General features: G+C 45.3%; 1 protein-coding gene across 1 annotated transcript in view; it reads left to right on the top strand.

Moving 5' to 3' along the window:
- IL10RB (interleukin 10 receptor subunit beta) overlaps positions 1-24,068 on the top strand; it is a 219,040-nt gene that overhangs the window by 169,715 nt on the left and 25,257 nt on the right. The window contains exon 7 of the mRNA XM_078656954.1: positions 22,772-22,929. Coding sequence (XP_078513080.1) covers positions 22,772-22,929 — 158 coding nt within the window. The remainder of the gene's footprint in view (positions 1-22,771; positions 22,930-24,068) is intronic.

Raw genomic sequence — 24,068 nt, 5'->3', positions numbered from 1 at the left:
GTTTGCTTTAGTGCTGCTTCAGACTCAGTGTGTTCCCTTACAGCTTGACTAACCCTCTCCCATGGCCTTTCGACCACCACTGGCGTTTTTTGTCTGGAAGAAGAAAGGTTCATCAAAGGTACAAAGGACCCTACGAGCATGGAAGACATGCACCCAGTTCGGAAGGCCATCACTCTTCATAGCAATCGTTGTGACCAGGATCATTTGGAACAGTCTTTTTCATTTTGGTTTCAACCAAGTCTTACGAATGTCATTCTCGATCACAACATCATCTCTCAGATCGAAGTTGTCGCACCGATCACTATGCAGATCTCATGTAGCCACTGTATCTTGGTGAGATACTGTATGCGCCACATCAGCCAATCCGTCACAGCAGTGGCTCATCTGCATTTGTCACAAGTGCTTTTACTGGTACATCATTAAGCCACTCCAGTGATGTTGAGACACAGTCTTTTACAAAGCGAGACTTATCAGTGTCTTTTTGTTGCTTAATTATGCTTGAAACTTCAGGTCGATAGCTACAGTGCAATACTTGTTCAGTCTTTAGTTCTGCACACATCATTTTCTGGACTTCATTGATAGAGTGGGGCTTCTGATCTGATTTCAGAGAAACTGTCAATCTATACCTTGAGATCGAGTTTTGCAATAACACATTTTCTACCATATGGTTGTCATCTCTTCTAGTTGTGTAGGAATCAGACATTTTGATGACAATGTCCTTTTGCATTCTTTTGAAGAGACCTTCTGATCTCCCTATGTGGCTCACTGTAGCGGGTGTTCTTTTCCCTGCATTCATTGGTTGACATGTCACATCTCGATGACACTCTCCTTCTGTGACCTTCCTAAACATTTGCTGGTATCTATATTTTCTAACGAGCCGTTTCATTGAATCCCTCTCTGAGTGTCTATGTCCATGCATGTATCGTGTCATTGGCAACGGCAAACTGTCTGGTAACATTGATCTCCCATCAGCTGATACTTGGATGTAATTTGCACTTTTCTCAAAATCTGTTCTTATCCATCCTTGTTGTTCTTCCTCTGAAACCGTTTCTTGTACACCCTGCAACTCTTCACAAGTGTTCAATATTGACATCAACATTGGATAGACAGTGTCCTTTTCAGTTTCACATATGAAATGTCCCTTAGAAGTGTAAGCTAGCAGGACACTATATTGGGAAACCGAATTACCATCTATCTTTCCCATGACAATTGATACTCTCATTTGAGCAGTTAAACTGCATGCTATGGTGAGGGCATTCAATTTTGTATTGTGCTGAGGTAACTTCTTGTAAACATTGGCCATCTACAAAATTTACATGATCAGGCTGAATCAGGGGTTCATCATCAGTGCCTAACCTTGGCTTCATGCATTAATCCATGACACCTAGGCATTCAGGTTCACCTTCATCACAAGCAGTTTCCTTTACCAGCAGTAGACTCAATACATTTGAATGTTGACATGTTTCAATCTCAAATATTTTCAGTAACCATTCCACATGCTTTTGTGCAATCATTGTCCAATGGAAGAGGATCAGACACATCCTTGTGTGTCAGCCTCAGTAAAGGCTTAGCCACTAGGGAACAGTTTGGTGTTGACTGTTTACAATAGCCAACCATTCCCAACAGCATTCTGACTTCTTTCTGAATTCGAGGTGGATTCCTCTGGTGAATTGCTTCCACTCTCTCTGTTGACACCTTTCTACTAGTTTCTAGCTCCTTTTTCAATCATGTGTCCCAGATATTAATCTCCTTTCTGGCAGTACTCCTGACTATCCTCATTTTAAACCTGACAGTTATCAATAATGTTAAGCCATTCTTCAGTACATGCAGTTTGAAAAGGTATGTTGGCTGGATTTGGTTCCACAGGACAACACAGATCAACTATGCTACTAATCTCCTGCACTATTCTGTACTCCTCATTGGGTTACTGTAAACCTATGATCAGAGAGTTAAATGAACTTCCAATCAATTCCTCCAAAGGTCCCTCGCTCAGTTCATCTTCAATTACGGCTGAAATTCTTGCAACTGTCTCTCGTGTCGAACTATATGATGGTGTTGCTGTATACATGGCATCTGATTCTAATTTGACTTAAGACTGGTTCTGCACTTTTTATTAATTTGACATCTTTCGTTGTGAACTCCCTTACTACTGGGTTCACTGTTTCTTCCAAATCAGAGGGTTATTTTTCAACTGTCATTTCTGAAACCAATCCTTCAGCTGTCTCTTGTTGGGCCACTTTAAACCATACATCCTCATTAGGAGCCTGATATTCACTATCATCCCGGTGTACAGTAAATTATGCAGTTTAACTTGCACCACAAATATTTTCCTAGCCTGCCTACATTGATTGATTGATTGATTGATTGATTGATTGATTGTGGGTTTCTAAAGTGCTAGAATCGACTCCCGAAGGAGTATCTCTGCGCTGTAGACCGCTGGGGAACCCGTCCTGGCTTTCCCTGTGAGATGGTCCCTACTGGGTATCTCCAAGGTGAAACCAGGCATCCCCGGCGTATGTGGGGGGCCGTTGTGGAGATGAGGCAAGCTAATGCCCAGAGTTGCCGAGTGTGATCCCTAGTTAGAGTAGGCACCGAGGCGAGAATTATCGAGTCCGTTGACCCTGGTCCAAGATCCTGCCGCGTCGGGAATTGAACCCTGGTCCCGGGCCGTCCTCTGCTCCCGGGTCTGCCGCCTCTAACCAGTGAGCCACACCACTCCACATTGCTTGAGTCACAAAGAACAATTTGGTAACTTTCCTCAAATGAACCTAATTTTGCTAAAACCTGCTCTAAAACGGAGTTTGCAATCTGTCTGTTTAGAACTCCTACAACTTGGGCCTATTTCCATAAGTAAGGTAGGTCTGGAACTTCCACTGTTCTCACAATGGATTTGGTGATATCAGAAATGTTGGGGCCAAAACTGTCACTATTAAATACAGCAGACTGTCGAAATGTGTTCTGAGATTTTGGTTCTGAAAAGAATTCAAATTTGCTTTGGACAACTTATTTAAATTAATCTGAGGGTTTCCCATATTTTGTGGGACCATCTGGGCTTGGAGAACTTGTGTTATTGGTACTTGTTTCTGAATTGCCATTTGCTTTTGCTGATCTGGCATCTGCATTTCTCCCTCTATTTGTACATTTCCATTTACTGCATCAGGTTTAAGTCTACACTTCCTCTTCCAATGCTCAAATCTGTTACAAAGATGGCAAAAGGTCACTTTCTCCAACATCGCGGCATCAATACTCGAAATTGAACCAACCAAAACTCCTCTATCTCTGTCCTGTAAAACACCAAATCCTCCTTGAGCACCTTGTACTTCTGCTTGTGGAACCACATCTTGTATCTCACCTTCATCCTTCGCAATCTCATCTATCAACTTTCTTTGCCAACCAACCACACTTTGCTGAATGTGCACACTGATCTGACCAAAGATCATTAATCCAATACCAAATTGAGACACAAGGAATCTCATGTCACTAACATCAGTACACTCTCTCTTGCTGTGCTAATGAAAATCCTGTCACACTCTTTCACAAAATTCATGAAGGAAATCTTTTAGTTCTTGTGAGGTTCTTTTGATCTTTACCCAATTAAGATCTTTTGGTGGCACTCGGCCCTTCAGAAAAGTAATCCCTGCTTCATTTTTCTCCATAACAACAGAAGATGGTTCATTAGTGCAAGACTCTCTCATTGTCTCCTTACTTGGCCCTTGCACAACAAATTTACATTCAGACCACAATTCAAGTGGCTCTGCAGTTTCAAAGAATATTTTGAAATTAATCCACAACACATCTGATATTTCAACAAATCCATGAACTTGTGTGATACGCACAGGTTTGTCTCTCAACTTTGGAAATTTGTTCACAAGTACTACAAGTTCAGCTTTGTCCCGTGGTACATGAACATGCACTTCTCCCACTATTTCTCTCAATGGACAAGCTGAAGCTTCTCCCTCAACCTGTTCATTGTTTTTCTCAACTAGGTCTGGTGGTTTCTTTTTCTTCTCCCATTTTCTTGCTAGGTCTGGTGGTTTCTTTTTCTTTTCATGTTGCCTTGCCCACTTTTCTCCTAATTTCTCAAAACACTTCCATTCACAAATGTATTTCACCCATTCACAAATGTGAAATCGCATTCGTGAAGAACGCGTTGTCTCAATTGCTTCATCATCCATCTGTACCCTGAAGCTTTCCTGAAATTTAAAACTTCCTGAAATATCAATTACATCTTTTTGGGCCAAATCAGTCAGTCTGTCACGTATAGTTTCTGCTCATTTTGTAATTTCCTTACTCAGGTAAATTAAGTCTTTTACCTGGGACTGGTTCAAATTCTCAAGATCTAAACCTTCCCTGACAAGTTACATTTTTTTTTTTTTTTTTTTTTTCCAAAACCTTTATTGGAGTAAGCATAGAAAAGTACAAGAATGGGCCTACAACCTCACGGGCTGGCCGCTAATAACAAGGCACAGTGCATGTAAGAAAATGTACACCCGTGGATGGGTACAGCTCAAGTACAAAGCATTACTCTATAGACATCACAGAACAATTTGTATTTTTATTTTTTACAAAAAGAAACACAAACACTAAAGGGCGAATGAATGATACTTAAGGTCAGCCCAAAGAGCGGAGGGGACGGTTCCACGATCAGGAGAACACACCCAGAGCCCAGAGGCTCCAATCAAGTCGGGGAGGGGGGGGGAGGGGAGCAGCGGGGAGAACCGGAAGTATAAAAAACCTTACGGAAGGGTTCCGGGAACTCTAGTCTAGGGAGAAAGGACAATCTCAGCTGTGTTGTCAAGGGGAGGGGTGCAAATATCCCCACGATAATCATTCCACTGGCCCCAAACCTTCGTCCACACCCTGGGCCTGCCTCTGGCCACATAAACCGTCTTCTCACGAAACATGGACCAGTCCATATTGTCTTCCCACTTTGAGACCTCAGGGGGCCTGGAAGCGCCCCAGAGTTGCGCGACATCCCGCTTCGCAATCATGTAACCAAGGGTAGCCCATCTGGTCTGGGCCACCGAGTAGTCAGTGGGCTCCCACACATTCAACAGACATCTGCGAGGCTCCGGCCGCAGGGCAACACCCGTAACAGCAGTCATCACCTCAAGCACAGCAGTCCAATAAGCAGCTACAACCGGGCACTCCCAAAGGATATGCAAAAAGGTCGCACTCAAGCCACATCCACGCTTGCATAGCCCATCCGAAGAAAAGCCCATCGTAACCAGACGCGGACCAGTGACATAGACCCGATGAAGAATCTTAAGCTGAACCAAGCGGAGACGGGCAGGAATGGCCACCTCCTTGGGAGAAGAGAGCGCCGATTGCCAATCTTCGTCGTCCAGTTCCAACCCATCGCAAACCCAAGCCTCCCGAAGTCGGACCAGTAAGTCCGCCCGATTATTAATCAATTTCTTGTAAATAAGAGAAATAGTGCTATCGGGAAGATGCCCATCAAGGACACGGTCCTCGAGGGGGGAAGATTCAGGCAGGGCCTCATCAGGGACCAAGACTGAGGCGAGGGCATGCCGGACCTGCAGGTAGCGAAAAAATTCCCTACCACTCAAACCATATTCCGCCTGGAGGGCCTGGAACGACTTCACACAACCGTTCAAGTACACGTCACCCACCTTACAGATCCCAATCACATCCCAGCGGTCGAAAACCTTGGTAGACCAGAGCCCGCCCAAACGTTCGGATGCATAAAGCGGCGTCGCCAACGTCAATCGATCCTCCCACCCCAAACTCACACTCGCAGCCCGCCACACCGTTACTGCAATCCTGGATGGGCCCACAAGATGGCGCCCGGCCGATCGGGAATAAAGCGCTCTAGTAAAGTCCCCACCCGGAAGCTGGAGTCTGTCCATCTCGAATGCAGGATTACGACCCGGGGAAAACATCACGTGATTAATGGCAGACAACTGGGAAGCCCAGTAATATCGCTTGATATCGGGGAGCGCCATGCCCCCGTCATACCAAGGGATGGTGAGCTTTGCAAGCGCTATACGCGGACGCCCATCCCATATCAATTGCCGTTGAAGACTCTCAATCTCTTGGAAATAGGTCTTAGGAATAGCGTCATAGGAGTTTTGAAGCGCGTAAAGGAATCGCGGCAAGGACATCATTTTAAACAGAGCCGCCCTGCCCAGAGGAGACAAAGGAAGCTTACGCCAACGGGCCACATCCAGGCGCAATCTAAGCAACGGTGGGAGGAGATTACGCTCAAAGCGGAGCGTCGGATCCAACGTAATAAAAATCCCTAAATACTTGAAACCCGAGTGGACCACCTGAATAGGAAGTCTGCTCGGCAAGGGGGGTAAAACCCCCGAAAGAACATATACACAGGATTTGGTCCAGTTAATAACAAGGCCCGAATTGGCTCCAAAGGAAGCAAGAACGTCAAACAGAACAGACAGAGATTTACGCGGGGAGGTGAGATATAAAAGGATATCGTCCGCGTAAAGCGAAACGCGGTCCTCAAAGTCCGGAGACCAGCGGATCCCCTTGAGGGAAGGTTCCCACCGAAGCCAAGCAGCCAATGGTTCCATGGCGAGCGCAAACAGTAACGGAGACAGGGGGCATCCCTGACGGGTACCCCTACCAAGGGTGAAAGGATCCGAGACCCTACCATTCACCACTACTTGCGCCAGAGGTTCCGCGTACAGTAACTGGACCCAACCAATAAACTCAGGCCCAAAACCAAATTTCTCAAGAGCCGCCCAAAGATAAGGCCACTCCACCGTGTCGAAGGCCATGGAAGCATCCAACGATGCCAAAATGGCCGGCTCCGTCAGAAGCCCCGCCCCCCGCGACCGCGCCGTGAAGACGACGCAGGTTCAGAGCCGTGTTGCGATGCGGGATAAATCCAGATTGGTCCGGATGGACCAAGTCACTAATGACCGTCAAGAGACGGGATGCCAGGAGTTTCGCCAATACCTTAGGTTCAACATTTAACAGGGATATGGGCCTATAGGAGGAACAAAGATCACGTGGTTTACCCTCCTTGGGGATGACAACTATTGTGGCCAGTCTCTGATCATAAGGGAGAATACCCCGTTCCCGGGACTCCAGAAACATGGCGCGAAGATACGGAGCCACCCTATCGGGACGCAACTTGTACAATTCGATTGGCAACCCGTTCGGGCCCAATGCTTTCCCGGAACGGAGGGAACGGATGGCAGTAGCTATCTCATCAACCGTAAAGGGGGAGTCCAACGCCACACGGTCTAAATCGGAAACAATGGGCAGGGCTATATCACGCAACAGAAGGCGAGAGTCAACCACATCCCTCACAGACACAGGGGTATACACCACACGGAAGTAATCGGCAAACCGGTCAACTATTCCAATCGGGTCCGTTACACTCACACCACTCGCAGACTGAATCACGGGTACCACACGATTAGCTCTCTCCTTCTTATCCAGCCATGCCAGCAATTTACCCGCTTTGTCACCCACATCATACAAACGACCCTGTTGCTCCCGAAACATCACTTTGGCGGCATCTGTGACCATGGACTTATAAGCAAATTGTTTCAGACCCAGGGCATGGAGCTTCTCAGGTGTGACACCAGATTCCAAACCCTCCTCCAATGCAGAAATCTCCCCCTCAAGATCAACCACCTCTCTATTTCTCGCTCTCTTAGCCTCAACAATAAGGGAGAGGGCCTGCCCACGAATCACGGTCTTAAAGGCCTCCCATAGGGACACAGCAGAGGAAACCGACCCCTCGTTATCCAGAAAATACGAGTCCAAGGACTTAAGCAAAAGGGTGCGGGTCTCGGGGGAGGTGAGGTACCACGGATTAATGGGGGCCACCCGGCCCACTGCCTCCACCCCAACCTCAAAACGAAGCCAGAGCGGAGAGTGGTCAGAGATACCCCTGGGCAGGTGCACAATCTCACGCACCGCTGGGGACTGAGCCGCAGGCATCAGGAAATAATCCAGCCGAGACAGACTCCCATGGGCCCCAGAGTGAAAGGTGTACTGAAGCTGCGTAGGATGCAAAAGCCTCCAGCAATCCACCAGGCCAAAGGTATCCAAAAATCCACCCAACCACTCCTGAGCCGCAGGGTTATCCCTAGGGGGGTGGCGATCGTGGAGGCCAAAGACTACCGAATTAAAATCACCAGCCAGAAAGAGAGTACTATCAGGGAGGTCCAACAAGACACGGCCCAAATCTGAAAAAGTAGAAGTCTGCAAGCCGGGGGGCACATAAACAGTTAATAAGGAGAGGGCACGGCCTTCATATCGACCCACAAGAACAGCATACCGCCCCCGGTCATCCTGAATAACATCATCAATAGCCAGGGGGAGGGAAGCCCGGACAAGGATACCCACACCCCTGGAACCCGAGGTAAACCCCGAATGCGCTACGAGGCGATAGCCCCACCTATTCATTGCATGACAAACATTGCCTATCAAATGAGTCTCCTGCAGGAAAACAATGTCAGGAGATAAACGTCGTATACATTTCAACACCACACTTCGTTTGATACGATCTCCCAGACCATTAACGTTCCACGAAACAAATCTCAACCCGCTACCCCCATCCCACCCGAAAAAGCCCAAACCCCCCACCAATGAGCATGACCATGAAAAGCAGTACAGATACAGAATAAAGTCGCCTTGAATACAGAACACACAAACAACGAACTTCCCAACCACCCACCCCCCAGGTAACAAGAAAACACCCCCCACCCTGCACCCCTGCAAAAAGCTAAAAAGCCACCCCAACCTGCAGTGTGCCTGTCGCCCAAGAACCCCTATTCTACACAAAGACCCCGGAGGAGGAAAGGCTCTGTCCCACCCGCCCCCCGATCAAACCAATGACGAGAATAGAATCATACATCAAAACACAAGTGAGGTAGAGGAACATAGGCTTACATCCCTGGAGAAGTTATACAAAACAAGGCATCAGTCAAAGATGAAATGTTCAGCTCTCAACGCCACCTTCAGCACCGCCCTGGTGGGCTTCGGACTCAGTCTCAGGAGGTCGATGAGGCAGGGAGTCTAGCCAGTCATTCACAGCATCAGGCCGATCAAAGAAGAAAGTTCGAACATTATACTCCACCCGCAGCCTGGTCGGAAAGAGCATTGCGTAACGCATCCCCATGTCCCTAAGACGCTTCTTGGCACCACGAAATCCCATACGCTGCTTCTGGACCTGTTGGGAAAAGTCCGGATAAAAGTTCACCGTGGCATTCTCAAAGGCCACCGGGCCCTTCACCCGCGAGGCCTGCAGGATAGCGTCCCGATCTCTATAGTGGAAAAGCTTAGCAACAATAGGTCTCGGCGGGGCGCCTGGCTTGCCCTGGCCCCCCGGAACACGATGTGCGCGCTCCACTGCGAAAAATTTACTAAGGCCAGACGGAGAAAGGTGGTTCTGGATAAGGTCTTCAACCAGGAGATCAACCGAGTGGGGTTCTGGGTTCTCCGGCACACCAACCACGCGAACATTACAGCGACGTGCCCTGTTCTCAAAATCCTCCAAGCGCCGGGTCATGAAATCGTTCACCCTACGGAGATTGCCAATCTCCGTCTGAATATCAGAGACGTCCGTCGTGAGGCTGGATGATTTGATATCCAACGACTTCACCTTTTCGTTCGTCTTGGAGAGATCGGCTCGAATCAAATTCACCTCAATTGCCACAGTGTCAAGTTTGTGGGCCAAGGTTTCGTACTGTTGGCCTATGGATTCCCTCATGCCAGAAATGGCGCCCATAATGTCCTGCAAGGAGGGCTCCGTCGACGCATCCACTAATTGGTTGGACGCAATGGGACCGGGCAGGGCAGCTCCGGGGGACCCTTTAGAGTGGGTATAACGATCCATAACATTAGATTGAACCGGACCCCCGCGCAGAGGTGTCTTCGTCTTGCGCGTCTCTCGGTCCCCTCTGCCCGCCATTTTGAAGATGCGTCACGAGTAAAGTCACCAGGGTCGACGGACCGGGCACCAGAAATGGAGGCCCCGGGACCAAAGGACTACAAGAGGGGGAATCACCAGGATCGAGGCAGCCCACTCCAGGAACAGTGCAGCCAAGGCCAGACAACCTACTCGTGTCCCGGCCGCAGCTCCGGTCCGACCCTCTCACCAGTGTCCCAGTCTGAGGCAGAAACGAAACCGAAACTTAAGAGGGGGACCCACAAGACCAATCCCCCTGCCGTTGTTGTTCAACTCCAAGACGGCCACCGAACCTCACCCAGTCCCGGGCGCACTTCGAGGGCGGAGCCCAAAAGTTCAATTGAACATAATTCAGGCACCCGATGTCCAAATCAGTTTCTGAAAGGTCCAGGTAGATCAGCCCAATGTCCTCTACATGAATCCTCGCAAGAAATCAGGATTAAAGCAGGATATTAAGCCGGGAGCGGCGGGGGTCCGGAGAGCGCTGTGCTCACGCGGCCATCTCGGATGCCCGCCAAGCTCCTCCAAGTTCAATTTTTAAAGCTTCTCCTTTAGTCGATGGAATCTTGGCCAAAATATCTCAGGAAACCAACTGTTCCTTCTCGAGGCAAGAGTGGGAGCGGATCACTGAAGTGGGTAGTAAGTCTCTCAAAGCGGCCAATTTTAAAAGAATGTCGTTTTTATCCCGTTGGCTGGCTTACCTCACTCCTAAAGCATTAAGTAAAACGCTTTTCGGGAGTAGAAAAAAAAGAATGCTTTAGATGTCAGCTACATGAGGGGGGCGATTGGTTGAATATTTTTTATACATGCCCGAAGCTGTTGGATTTTTGGTGTAAGATCTTTTCTTCAATAAGCCAGGCCATAAATAAAGCCCGAAGACGAAATTGCCATGTTTGGCATCTCAACAAAGAGAAAGGATTTGCCTAGTGCAGAAGTAACTTACACTGCAATCTGTACTTTAGTCGCCCGATCTCTAATCCTTCAAAATTGGAGGTCATAGGAGGTTCCATCTTATTTTAAATGGGTAAACAAAATGAGACGGACGAAAAAGTTTGAAGAGGCTTATGCTAAAAGAGTAGGGTCAACGAGAAAATGTATAAACTTTTGGAAATATTTTTCTATTAGTGCATCCACCACTACCACATAGCACTTTACAAGGGAATATATACGAAGAATGGAAGAGGTCTGAGGTACAGAAATTAATACTATTTACCGAATAAGCAGCACAAAAATTACAAGGCACTATTGCACTTTAAAAATGACAGCACTTGAGCACTTTAACTCTGTCAAGAACATAAGTTAGGCCAGGTAGGGTATCACTCTTCCTGTGTAGGGTTCTTGTACAAAAAGGTTCAATTGGAATTGAGTATTCTGTTTTTTGCACAAGCCTTATGTTAACTATTGAAGCTGCTAAACTGTTAAACAGTAATTGAAAAATGAATGTTTTTGGTTCTTTGGTTTTAGGTGTTTTATGTATCTCCATTTTAGTGGCACCTAAATGTATATTAATGTTTGTTGCTGAATGATATGAATTATTGGATTTTACTTGATGTCGTTCTAATGTGTATAATTATCCCTGGAGAAGTATTTTTGTTACAAAGATATATTTTTTTTGTATTCCTTTTATTGACCTCTGCTCAATAAAATTTCTTTAAAAAAAAAAAGTTCAATTTTAAAATTTGAAACATTGTGTAGTCTCTCTTTTTCAGGTTCTGGGTCAAATTGTTCTACCATGTTCTCTGTCCATTCAATCCCTGCTGCTTCCTCAAACCATGGTCGAAAAATCTCATCTTCAATTAACTTTGTACCTCCCTTTGCTATTGGTGTTTTAAAGACAATTATTTCTCTATCTTTCAATGCTTGAACTGTATGGGGCAGTTTCTGTTCTATAATCCGTGAATTCTGAGATGTCGAGATAAACCCTGATGTAAATACTCCTTCTACAGTTCTTTGAGGCTCTTGAGTTGAGACCATATTAATTTGGACAGTCAAAATCTGTCTACGTAATGTTTGTGCAGCTACAGTTTGTAATATTTGTACCGAATCAGTCATAATTGGAGCATTAACACCTGGCGGTATCACTATCGGTATCGACTCAACGGGAGGTGGAGCAATCTGGAACGTCTGTAGAGTTCCTTCAATCTGCATTTCCTTTGGGTCAACATAAGCAGTAGCCACTGTTGTACTTGCTGGTAAACTATTATCAGAATTTGTACTGGGGACCACATTAGGTGGAGGACACTCAGTTAATAATGCATCCAATTTTCCATCCCCTGAATCACTATCAGTTTGAGGCTTTTTATCATCCATAATTTCCTCCTCCTGTGTCTGATTCTATACCCTTTCATCCTCTCTTTCTTTGTCTCATGCCATCTTTTCCCACAAGCTTAAGGCTTCAAATTGTGCAGCTCTAGATGGGGACTTTGTTTTGGGCAACATTTCCCTTAATCTGTCAGTAATTTGCAATTCAAAAGTACCAAATTTTGGAAATCTCAAAGGACCCTCTTTCTCAGTACCCTTGCACCATTAACGAATCCACAAACATGAAAACAATCCCAAATTTGTTAACATAAAATGTGCAGGCGTTCCATCAGGTGGGGTCTCGTCAACTGACCCAAATCGAATTTGTTGATTTACCTCTCAAAAGAGTCTTAAAACTTTTAAACAATTTAATTTCTGCAATAATTCAATCCAATGTTTTGATTCTATTCTGTAAATGTCAACTTTTTCCCTCCAATCCTGTTACAGTTTAAATTTTTGAAGACTTTCAACAAATCTCAATACGGTAATCACACAACGAACCTATCACAGTGTGGCACACTCGCTCACTTTTCCCCCGCTCGCAGCGGCTCACCCTCCTTTACAATTTTATCGTGCTCACTCACACTTCCCTTTCATACGCTGAAATAACTATTTGTCCCAAACAAGTTACTTCTCTGACTGTACGTCCAAAGTCTCGTGTAATTGTCTACCGCAAACTGGCAACTGTCTGTCCACGAAACGACCGAACAATCACCTCAACTGATAGTTTACAATTGCTCAATGTTCCACTTACAGCAACCTACGACCAGTGTCGGTTACTCATGCACTCACACATTCGCACCCCCTATCTCGGTCCGGGTAGTCGATGACGTCTCATGACTCCCCAATCAATGATTGACAATTACTCTGGGTGTCTGCTACACCCTAACCACTTAAGCTACTCGTTGAGCCTAAGATTTTCCCGGGTGGCGCACGCTCACAGCCTGATCTCATTTCACTCAACACTCACTCCAACTCCGCTGGACATCACACCATTAAAATAACACCACAATCTAACACACTCCATCCAATTACCTCAACTGCCATTACCGCAACTGGAATTACCACAACTGTAATTACCGCATACCACAATCTAATCCAATGCAATTACCGCATATGCCGTTACCGCATACCATGATCTAATCCAACGCAATTACCGCAAATGCAATTACCGCAATCAAAATTTACCACAATCAGAAATTACCGCAAATGCGCTGCTCCCTATTAATACTCACACCTTCTTCAGTAACCGCCATCTTGGACCGCTTTCTAATACCGCTTTGCCAATCTTCAAGTTCTGGGCTTTGGAATCAGGAGTCAGGACTTTTTGGGGCTTGGGCCTTATTCTAACTAGGGTAATTTGTTAAACTCCTTCCAGGGCATTAATCTAAACTCTGCTCCTTCTGGTCAAGGGGTTTAACCATCCTCTGCTACCATCCTGTTGGCAGCGGAAATCCCACGGTAATCTCGCTTTGGAAAATCTAGGAAATGTGGCACCATTACCTCTGATTAACGTTACCCTGATTTCCGCTAAAGGTCAATGGATCTTTGCCACCGTTTATGACCAGGGAGCTTCTACATAAACATGAGCAATTCATAAAATGCAAATAAACATTTTAGCCAATAATGAGAGTTATGTGCAGTTTTAAAGGGATTTATTTTCTAATCAAAATTTAAGAATCTCTGACTCTTCATTCAGTAGTCAGGTATCAATCAGGTTACAGAATTGATAACAGAAAAATTAGGTTAGCACAAAGCATCATAATTTGCAAACAGCGCGTTCCATAAAGGAAATAATCTCTATTCTAAGACAATGACCAAAGTCACTGCTGCAAATCATGCCACTGTTCTCACACGGAGAGCAAAACATTCCTTTGCTTATCTTTAAGGTCGACAGAAACTAACAGAGCAAACTGAATCACAAGCTAGTTCTGTTTTCTACATTATAAAATGTAGTGATAATTCAAATGCAAGTTATTTTCTACTAATGCACATTTACCAGTTTTCACAAGTTGGAGTCACATTTTCATAGTGAGAACAACATCTAACTAAACACATTTACATTAAGCTTTGAATTACTTGCATATGGGTTACATAAATTGCTAAATAAAAGTGTCTGGCTGAAGTCTGTGAATTTCAAGATCTCATGTTTTCACTCTGTGGCACAGAAGTGTGTGTGTCACCTTTCAAATGCAGTTCTTTATTTCTGAAGCAAAGGCAGGTTTTCCATTAGTAAATAAAGCACAGATTTAGGCTCTTTCAGTTACTACTGACCTCCAGGTGTCTCTAATGGACATGCTCATTAATGGGGTCCATGTTCTCTGGAGGAAATGCAGACTGCATGTTAAAATGCCTCACAGACAGCAGTATTACTGCCTTCCTCACTGACCTGCTTAAACCAAATGAACTAAGGTTTCAAGGCGAATTTGTAAGTGCTCCATTAGGTTGGAATCATCCACCACCAAAGTTTAATTATTGGCAATAGAAATATCCACCATTCTCTTTGAGTCTTTGTACAGGGTAGATCATCTTTTAGATGCAAGATGTATTGATCTTTCTCAGAAATGTATAAATACTTTTAAATTTGTACGCTTCTGTTCCGGAACTCAGAAATTACATTTGCATTAAGACCAATAGATTTAGGAGACAGGAGTGATTTTAACAGTGCCAGACAAGGGAGGCAAATTCTGTTACTTAAAAACAGAATATTATTTCACAACCGTATAAGTAAGATTGAAAGTGAAAGTAAACATTTATAAAATAGGAGGTTACAAATATGGAATAACAGGGTACTTGCATTTAGAAATTGAGACCAACTGCGTGTGGAACAGGGGCCTTCAACATTTTCTGTAAGAAGGGCTACTTGTGTTCATTGTAAATCTTCCAGGGCTACTAATATTATAAGTGTAGTAATAGTAACCACATCAGACCAGCAGTGCATCAGGCATGGTTGCCAGCAGTACTGTAAAACAAAAAAGGTAACAATATTAGTACTAAGTCTCCCCAGTGCCTCATGATTAATCACTCAAATATCAGCTGTAAATATATTTTCAAAATGTATTAATTTTCTCCAATTATGAGCATATGATTTCAGAAAATACACACTTTTTTATCTCAAATACACTCTTTTTCAGTATACATATATTAATTCAACCAATTGAAAGCTTCTAATTTAGTAGACTAGGCTGCACACAGGAGAACTTTTTACAGGCAGCTGGAGAGCTACCCATGCTTATGCGCCACTTGTAGGACAAAGCGATACAAAAGGGGATGATGGACGGAGCGCTTGAACAAATCAAACACTCACCCCCAGTCAACTGATCTGGGTTTAATCCATCACCATTCTTTAGTTCACTCAGCCACCCTAGTTCAGACAAGGCTATATGCAAATCAGTCTGACCCTGTGCCTCATGGGAACAGTGCAGCCCGAACTGCCAAGCCATGTCTTCCCTGGACCGGAAACAAGCATCCTGGGACCGGTTTCGGATTCATAATCCTCATCAGCCAGGCTATCTTGAATCCAGTGGCCAAGTGAACAAGGGACTCACGTCTGAGCATACCCTGCCACACTTAGGGCGAACAAAGCGATACGAAAGGGGATGATGGACAGAGCGCTTGAACAAATCAAACACTCACCCCCAGTCAACTGATCTGGGTTTAATCCATCACCATTCTTTAGTTCACTCAGCCACCCCAGTTCAGACATGGCTATATGCAAATCAGTCTGACCCTGTGCCTCATGGGAACAGTGCAGCCCGAACTGCCAAGCCATGTCTTCCCTGGACCGGAAACAAGCATCCTGGGACCGGTTTCGGATTCATAATCCTCATCAGCCAGGCTATCTTGAATCCAGTGGCCAAGTGAACAAGGGACTCACGTCTGAGCATACCCTGCCACACTTAGGGCGAACAAAGCGATACAAAAGGGGATGATGGACGGAGCGCTTGAACAAATCAAACACTCACCCCCAGTCAACTGATCTGGGTTTAATCCATCACCATTCTTCAGTTCACTCAGCCACCCCACTTCAGACATGGCTATATGCAAATCAGTCTGACCCTGTGCCTCATGGGAACAGTGCAGCCCGAACTGCCAAGCCATGTCTTCCCTGGACCGGAAACAAGCATCCTGGGACCGGTTTCGGATTCATAATCCTCATCAGCCAGGCTATCTTGAATCCAGTGGCCAAGTGAACAAGGGACTCACGTCTGAGCATACCCTGCCACACTTAGGGCGAACAAAGCGATACAAAAGGGGATGATGGACGGAGCGCTTGAACAAATCAAACACTCACCCCCAGTCAACTGATCTGGGTTTAATCCATCACCATTCTTTAGTTCACTCAGCCACCCCAGTTCACACATGGCTATATGCAAATCAGTCTGACCCTGTGCCTCATGGGAACAGTGCAGCCCGAACTGCCAAGCCATGTCTTCCCTGGACCGGAAACAAGCATCCTGGGACCGGTTTCGGATTCATAATCCTCATCAGCTAGGCTATCTTGAATGCAGTGGCCAAGTGAACAAGGGACTCACGTCTGAGCATACCCTGCCACACTTAGGGCGAACAAAGCGATACAAAAGGGGATGATGGACGGAGCGCTTGAACAAATCAAACACTCACCCCCAGTCAACTGATCTGGGTTTAATCCATCACCATTCTTTAGTTCACTCAGCCACCCCAGTTCAGACATGGCTATATGCAAATCAGTCTGACCCTGTGCCTCATGGGAACAGTGCAGCCCGAACTGCCAAGCCATGTCTTCCCTGGACCGGAAACAAGCATCCTGGGACCGGTTTCGGATTCAAAATCCTCATCAGCCAGGCTATCTTGAATCCAGTGGCCAAGTGAACAAGGGACTCACGTCTGAGCATACCCTACCACACTTAGGGCGAACAAAGCGATACAAAAGGGGATGATGGACGGAGCGCTTGAACAAATCAAACACTCACCCCCAGTCAACTGATCTGATTTTAATCCATCACCATTCTTTAGTTCACTCAGCCACCCCAGTTCAGACATGGCTATATGCAAATCAGTCTGACCCTGTGCCTCATGGGAACAGTGCAGCCCGACCTGCCAAGCCATGTCTTCCCTGGACCGGAAACAAGCATCCTGGGACCGGTTTCGGATTCATAATCCTCATCAGCCAGACTATCTTGAATCCAGTGGCCAAGTGAACAAGGGACTCACGTCTGAGCATACCCTGCCACACTTAGGGCGAACAAAGCGATACAAAAGGGGATGATGGACGGAGCGCTTGAACAAATCAAACACTCACCCCCAGTCAACTGATCTGGGTTTAATCCATCACCATTCTTTAGTTCACTCAGCCACCCCAGTTCACACATGGCTATATGCAAATCAGTCTGACCCTGTGCCTCATGGGAACAGTGCAGCCCGAACTGCCAAGCCATGTCTTCCCTGGACCGGAAACAAGCATCCTGGGACCGGTTTCGGATTCATAATCCTCATCAGCTAGGCTATCTTGAATGCAGTGGCCAAGTGAACAAGGGACTCACGTCTGAGCATACCCTGCCACACTTAGGGCGAACAAAGCGATACAAAAGGGGATGATGGACGGAGCGCTTGAACAAATCAAACACTCACCCCCAGTCAACTGATCTGGGTTTAATCCATCACCATTCTTTAGTTCACTCAGCCACCCCAGTTCAGACATGGCTATATGCAAATCAGTCTGACCCTGTGCCTCATGGGAACAGTGCAGCCCGAACTGCCAAGCCATGTCTTCCCTGGACCGGAAACAAGCATCCTGGGACCGGTTTCGGATTCAAAATCCTCATCAGCCAGGCTATCTTGAATCCAGTGGCCAAGTGAACAAGGGACTCACGTCTGAGCATACCCTACCACACTTAGGGCGAACAAAGCGATACAAAAGGGGATGATGGACGGAGCGCTTGAACAAATCAAACACTCACCCCCAGTCAACTGATCTGATTTTAATCCATCACCATTCTTTAGTTCACTCAGCCACCCCAGTTCAGACATGGCTATATGCAAATCAGTCTGACCCTGTGCCTCATGGGAACAGTGCAGCCCGACCTGCCAAGCCATGTCTTCCCTGGACCGGAAACAAGCATCCTGGGACCGGTTTCGGATTCATAATCCTCATCAGCCAGACTATCTTGAATCCAGTGGCCAAGTGAACAAGGGACTCACGTCTGAGCATACCCTGCCACACTTAGGGCGAACAAAGCGATACAAAAGGGGATGATGGACGGAGCGCTTGAACAAATCAAACACTCACCCCCAGTCAACTGATCTGGGTTTAATCCATCACCATTCTTTAGTTCACTCAGCCACCCCAGTTCAGACATGGCTATATGCAAATCAGTCTGACCCTGTGCCTCATGGGAACAGTGCAGCCCGAACTGCCAAGCCATGTCTTCCCTGGACCGGAAACAAGCATCCTGGGACCGGTTTCGGATTCATAATCCTCATCAGCCAGGCTATCTTGAATCCAGTGGCCAAGTGAACAAGGAACTCACGTCTGAGCATACCCTGCCACACTTAGGGCGAACAAAGCGCTACAAAAGGGGATGATGGACGGAGCGCTTGAACAAATCAAACACTCACCCCCAGTCAACTGATATGGGTTTAATCCATCACCATTCTTTAGTTCACTCAGCCACCCCAAATTGGATCCCCACCGAAACAAGAAAAACGGTCACCCACGCACTGGTCACAAGCCGAGTGGATTACGAAAACACCCTTTACGCAGGAACCACAGCCAAACTACAGAAAAAACTCCAACGCATCCAAAACGCCTCAGCCAGACTCATACTAGACATCCCCCGCCAAGATCACATCTCCGGTCACCTGAAAGACCTCCACTGGCTCACCGTCAACAAGAGGATAACGTTCCGACTCCTCACCCATGCACACAAAGCCCTTTACGACCTAGGACCCGAATGCCTTAACACGCGCCTGTCCTTTTACACCCACACCCGCCAACTCCGTTCGTCCAATCAGGCCCTAGCCGCTATCCCGCGCATCAACAAATCCACCATGGGGGGAAGATCCTTCTCCTACTTAGCGGCCAAAACCTGGAATTCTCTCCCCACCCACCTACGCCTTACACAGAACCACCTCTCCTTCAGAAATCAACTTAAAACTTGGATATTCGATAAGTAAAGTACTCCCCCCTCCCCTCCCCCTCAAGCGCCTTGAGACCCTCCGGGTGAGTAGAGCGCTATAAAAATTCTGAACTTGAACTTGAGCAAACTCTGCTGAGAAATGTAATCCCATATAGAATGAAAAGTAAAAAAGTGCTGTTTTTTTTAACTTTGTTTTTTTTTACACCACAAAGAAAATTGACTATTAGGAAACCTTGTCCTTCATGACCAATAATCAAGAGAAAAATAAGGTCATTTAGTAGAAACATGCTATCAGTCCTTAAGAGAAATATACCATAAGTGAGCGTTGTGCATTGAACTCATAGATATTGTTGCCTTGGCTGGGCCCCTCTCTCCCAAAATGAAGGGCGCATGTAAGGCCTTTACTAGGATGATGCATGAGCCTTAGGCCTTTAGTAGAGAACATATTGCACCCAAGGGACCCACGTCTGGGCAAACCCTGTCAACGTAGGGCGAACTTCGCAAACACAAGGAGATGATAGACAGAGTGCTGAAACTTTTCAGACACTCACCCACAGTCACATATCTGGGTTGAATCCAGACACGTTCTTTAGCTCACTTCGCCATCCCAGTTCAAACCCAGCCATATGCAGGTCAGTCTTGACCCTGTGCCTCATGGGAACAGTCCAGCCCGAACTGCCAAGCCAGGTCTTCCCTGGACTGGAAACAAGCATCCTGGGACTGGTTTCGGGGTAACACCCCTCATCAGCCAGGCTACTTGAATCCAGTGGCAAAGTGAACAAGGGACCCATGTCTGGGTATACCCTGCCAGCTTAGGACGAACAAAACAAACACAAGGAGATGATGGACGGAGCGCTGAAATGTTTCAAACACTCACCCCCAGTCACAGATCTGGGTTGAATCCTTCATCGTTCTGTAGCTCACTTCGCCACACCAGTTTAGACCCAGCCATATGCAGATCAGGCTTGAACATGTGCCTCATGTGAACAGTCCCAGACGTGGGTCCCCTTGCTCACTTTGCCACTGGATTCAAGCTAGTCTACCTAAAGAGGGGTGTTACCCCGAAACCGGTGCCAGGATTCTTGTTTCCAGTCCAGGGAAGACCTTGCTTTCTAGGCAGTTCGGGTTGGACTGGTCTCATGAGAGTCAGGGTCAAGACTGATTTGCATATTACTGGGTCTGAACTGGGGTGGGGAAGTGAGCTAAAGAACGATGATGTAGTCAACCCAGATCTGTGACTCGGGTGAGTGTCTGAAACGTTTCAGTGCTCCGTCCATCATCTCCTTGTGTTTCCTCTTTCGATGACCGTCAGCTCCTGAAAAGCAGAGGCAGATTCTTCTGCTCACTCCTAGGCAGGACAGACACCTATGGAATGAGGGGAAGGGAGAAACCCTCCCCTGTACTGGGGCTAAAAGCTGCCAAGCTTGTCAGCACTAACCAACCCCAGTTTTCTGGGTGTAGGACTCTCGACAATGTCCCATTAAACATGAGCACCAGTCCCCTAGCTGGAAGAAGTAGGCAGGACCTCCTCTGAGTTGTAGTCTGCCTTCAATGTTCTTTCCTTTATACTGTCATCTTTCAGGGGCAAGAACATGCAATGGCCCACTGAGTACCTGGGTGTCCTCATGTTACAGCATCACCAAATGCCTTCTGCAATCTCCTCCATGGGAAATTTAAATGTCTCTGATATCTACTGTATTATGAAGGCTCATAGGTCCTCTGCCCATCCCCCCATCTGAACCTCAGTTATTCACAGGTTTGTCGCAAAGAGATCTTTTTCAAGCAACTCCAGTCTACACTTCATCGCATCCTACTGCCTCATGGCTACACTCATTTTCTTGTATATTTCACTGAATCCAGGGTAAGTCTTTCAGATGTCTCCAGTAGTGGTGTCATTCTACTGATTCTTGGATCTTGTCAACTTTGAATGCAGTGAAGAAGCCTCTTTGTCAGTGCTTCTGAGCAAGTCTGTTATTTCAGCGTTCAGGTGTGCAGTCACTTAAGTATGAATAAGGAACCACTCTCTCTCTCCACATTGTGTGGTTGAAAGCCACCTAGGTATAAAGAAATGTGTTGTTCTCCTTATTTTGGCTTCATTTGGAGGTATTCAACATCATAAAAGGATAATAGCTCCCCAAATTCGAAAGGGAGGGAGCCCAGGCAGTGCCATTCTGTCTCCCCTCCAAGATGGTGGACCACACATCTGCTTTTCACTCCGTGGAGTCTCTCTTGTCTGGTCCTCTGGCGGACAAATAGCATTTTCCTGTGTGTCCCTCTATTGAACGTGTTTCTGGGCCTACCTCATGAGATGTCAACGGAATCACTTTATTTCTGCAATCTGTCATGTCCCCCCATCTTTCTCATACTGGAGTTGCTGGTGTGCATGCCTAATCTCTGTTCTGCCAGTCTCCAGCTTGCAACCTCCATTGTAAGACTTCTCCCTTTTCTTCCGGACACTCAGTTCACCTGTCTACGTATTGAAGGCACACCATCCTCCGCTTGAATGTACAACCAAGGTTCCTTTTATTGATGGTCTTCACCCCTCTCTTGAAGAGTTAGACTTTGCAGTCTTGCGAATCAAACTGTTACCTGGTGGACATCTTAGACACACCGGTGCTGTCCTGTTTTAAAACAAAGATTGAGATTCATATGGACTTGCCGTTTGATTAAATAAATGGTATTCAGGGTCCCAAATAAAACATATTTTTTTTTAACCTGGAATTATGATTGTTTAAAAGGAAAATAGCAATGCATGAGCTAATGTCATTTCCGTGTGTATATTTAGAAAAAAGATATGTGTAACACATTTGAGTACTAAATCCTATATAGTCCCCCTTCCTTGCATAATGGTGATGTAATGTTATGGGCCATGAACAGCAAGTCTAACAAGAGGCCTCAAAACGTGGACTGTTCGTATATTGGGTACATTTTTGTATGCTATAAATACAGTACCTCTTTGGGTTTTTTTTAAACATGGCACAACATTAGCTATCTCGAGGCCATTCTTTGTGCTCCACCTTATTAATAAAGTAAAACAATCATTGGCAAAGCCAGTAGGTCTATCTTGCAGTTGGATATATAACTAAAACATAAACACGCCAGATGAGTGTTCTCTGTGTACAAAGATTCTATGGGTTAAAAAATGTAATGGATGATGATTGTGTACTTTTGAGAAGTAAAATAGTTCCTTTAGCATTGCAATGTAAGCAACTCCATGTGAGATGGCTTGATATACCAAACAGCCAGTATTATGAGGTGGAAGAGAGATACTCATCTAGCTGGCGTCTGTGCCCACTTTATGTACATTTTCAAGAATCTATGAAAAATAGTTCTTGAAAACAAATCTGCTGTCAAACCAGACATAATGAATAAGTTTTAGACGTTTACTGATGAATGAAAAAGTTTGATTTCATGTATAAATAACCTATCAATTTGTGTTTTGCAGGCAAGCTTCCTTTGTGGATTTTAATCTTGGCATTCCTTGTGGCTGCCGTAGTGGTTCTCAGCCTTGCCATTTGTGGATTCTTCTTATATTTATACAGCCAAAGAATCACCAAATATATATTTTTCCCTACATGTTCATTTCCCCAACATCTGAAAGAGGTTTGTATTTTGATTGATAATTTAAGTCACATAATTTATGCATTATTCTTTGATTAGTGTGTTGCCTCTTTTCCTTTTATATTCATAAAGGAGACGGGCTGATTTACTAAATAAATTGTTGCTTTAAAATAAAACACTATGGGCCCGATTCACAGAACTAACTTAAGACAAAATCCTAAACTTACTACTATTTTGGTATTCACAGAAGGCACTTATTCATTTTGGTATTCACAGAAGACACTTAGGGCCCGATTCACAGAACTAACTTAAGACAAAATCCTAAACTTACTACCATTTTGGTATTCACAGAAGGCACTTACTCATTTTGGTATTCACAGAAGGCACTTACTCATTTCGGTATTCACAGAAGTTAGGAGTACTAACTTTAAGACTTCTAAATGCCTTCTGTGAATACCGAAGGTCTTAAAATTAGGATTTGTCTCAATTTAGTAGTAGTAAAGTTAGGACTCCTAACTTTAGGAATCCTAATTGCCTTCTGTGAATACCGAAAGTCTTAAAATTAGGATTTGTCTCAATTTAGTAGTAGTAAAGTTAGGAGTCCTAACTTTACCACTACTAAATTGAGAAAAATCCTAATTTTAAGACTTTCAGTATTCACAGAAGGCATTTAGGAGTCCTAAAGTTACGACTCCTAACTTTACTACTACTAAACTGAGAAAAATCCTAATTTTAAGACTTTCATTATTCACAGAAGGCATATAGGAGTCCTAAAGTTAGGAGTCCTAACTGTACTACTACTAAATTAAGAAAAATCCTAATTTTGACGACTTTCGGTATCCACAGAAGGCATTTAGGAGTCATAAAGTTAGGACTCCTAACTTCTGTGAATACCGAAATATGTAAGTGCCTTCTGTGAATACCAAAATGAGTAAGTGCCTTTTGTGAAGACCAAAATGGTAGTAAGTTTAGGATTTTGTCTTCAGTTAGTTCTGTAAATCGGGCCCATAGGTCTATAATATGCAAAAATGAAATCAAGCATTTCTGTTTGGAAGTAAATAGAAGTGCCGATTACCCAGGTAGAAGCTAAAATTTGTATTTGTATTCTAACTGGCACATGCGCATATGACACACACTTACATTTGGAATCTGCTTGAAGGAGGTCTACCCATGTGCAATGC

This window comes from Lissotriton helveticus, chromosome 8, assembly GCF_964261635.1.
Source record: "Lissotriton helveticus chromosome 8, aLisHel1.1, whole genome shotgun sequence".
Taxonomy (NCBI): domain Eukaryota; kingdom Metazoa; phylum Chordata; class Amphibia; order Caudata; family Salamandridae; genus Lissotriton; species Lissotriton helveticus.
This window is presented reverse-complemented; position numbering and strand designations above follow the sequence as displayed.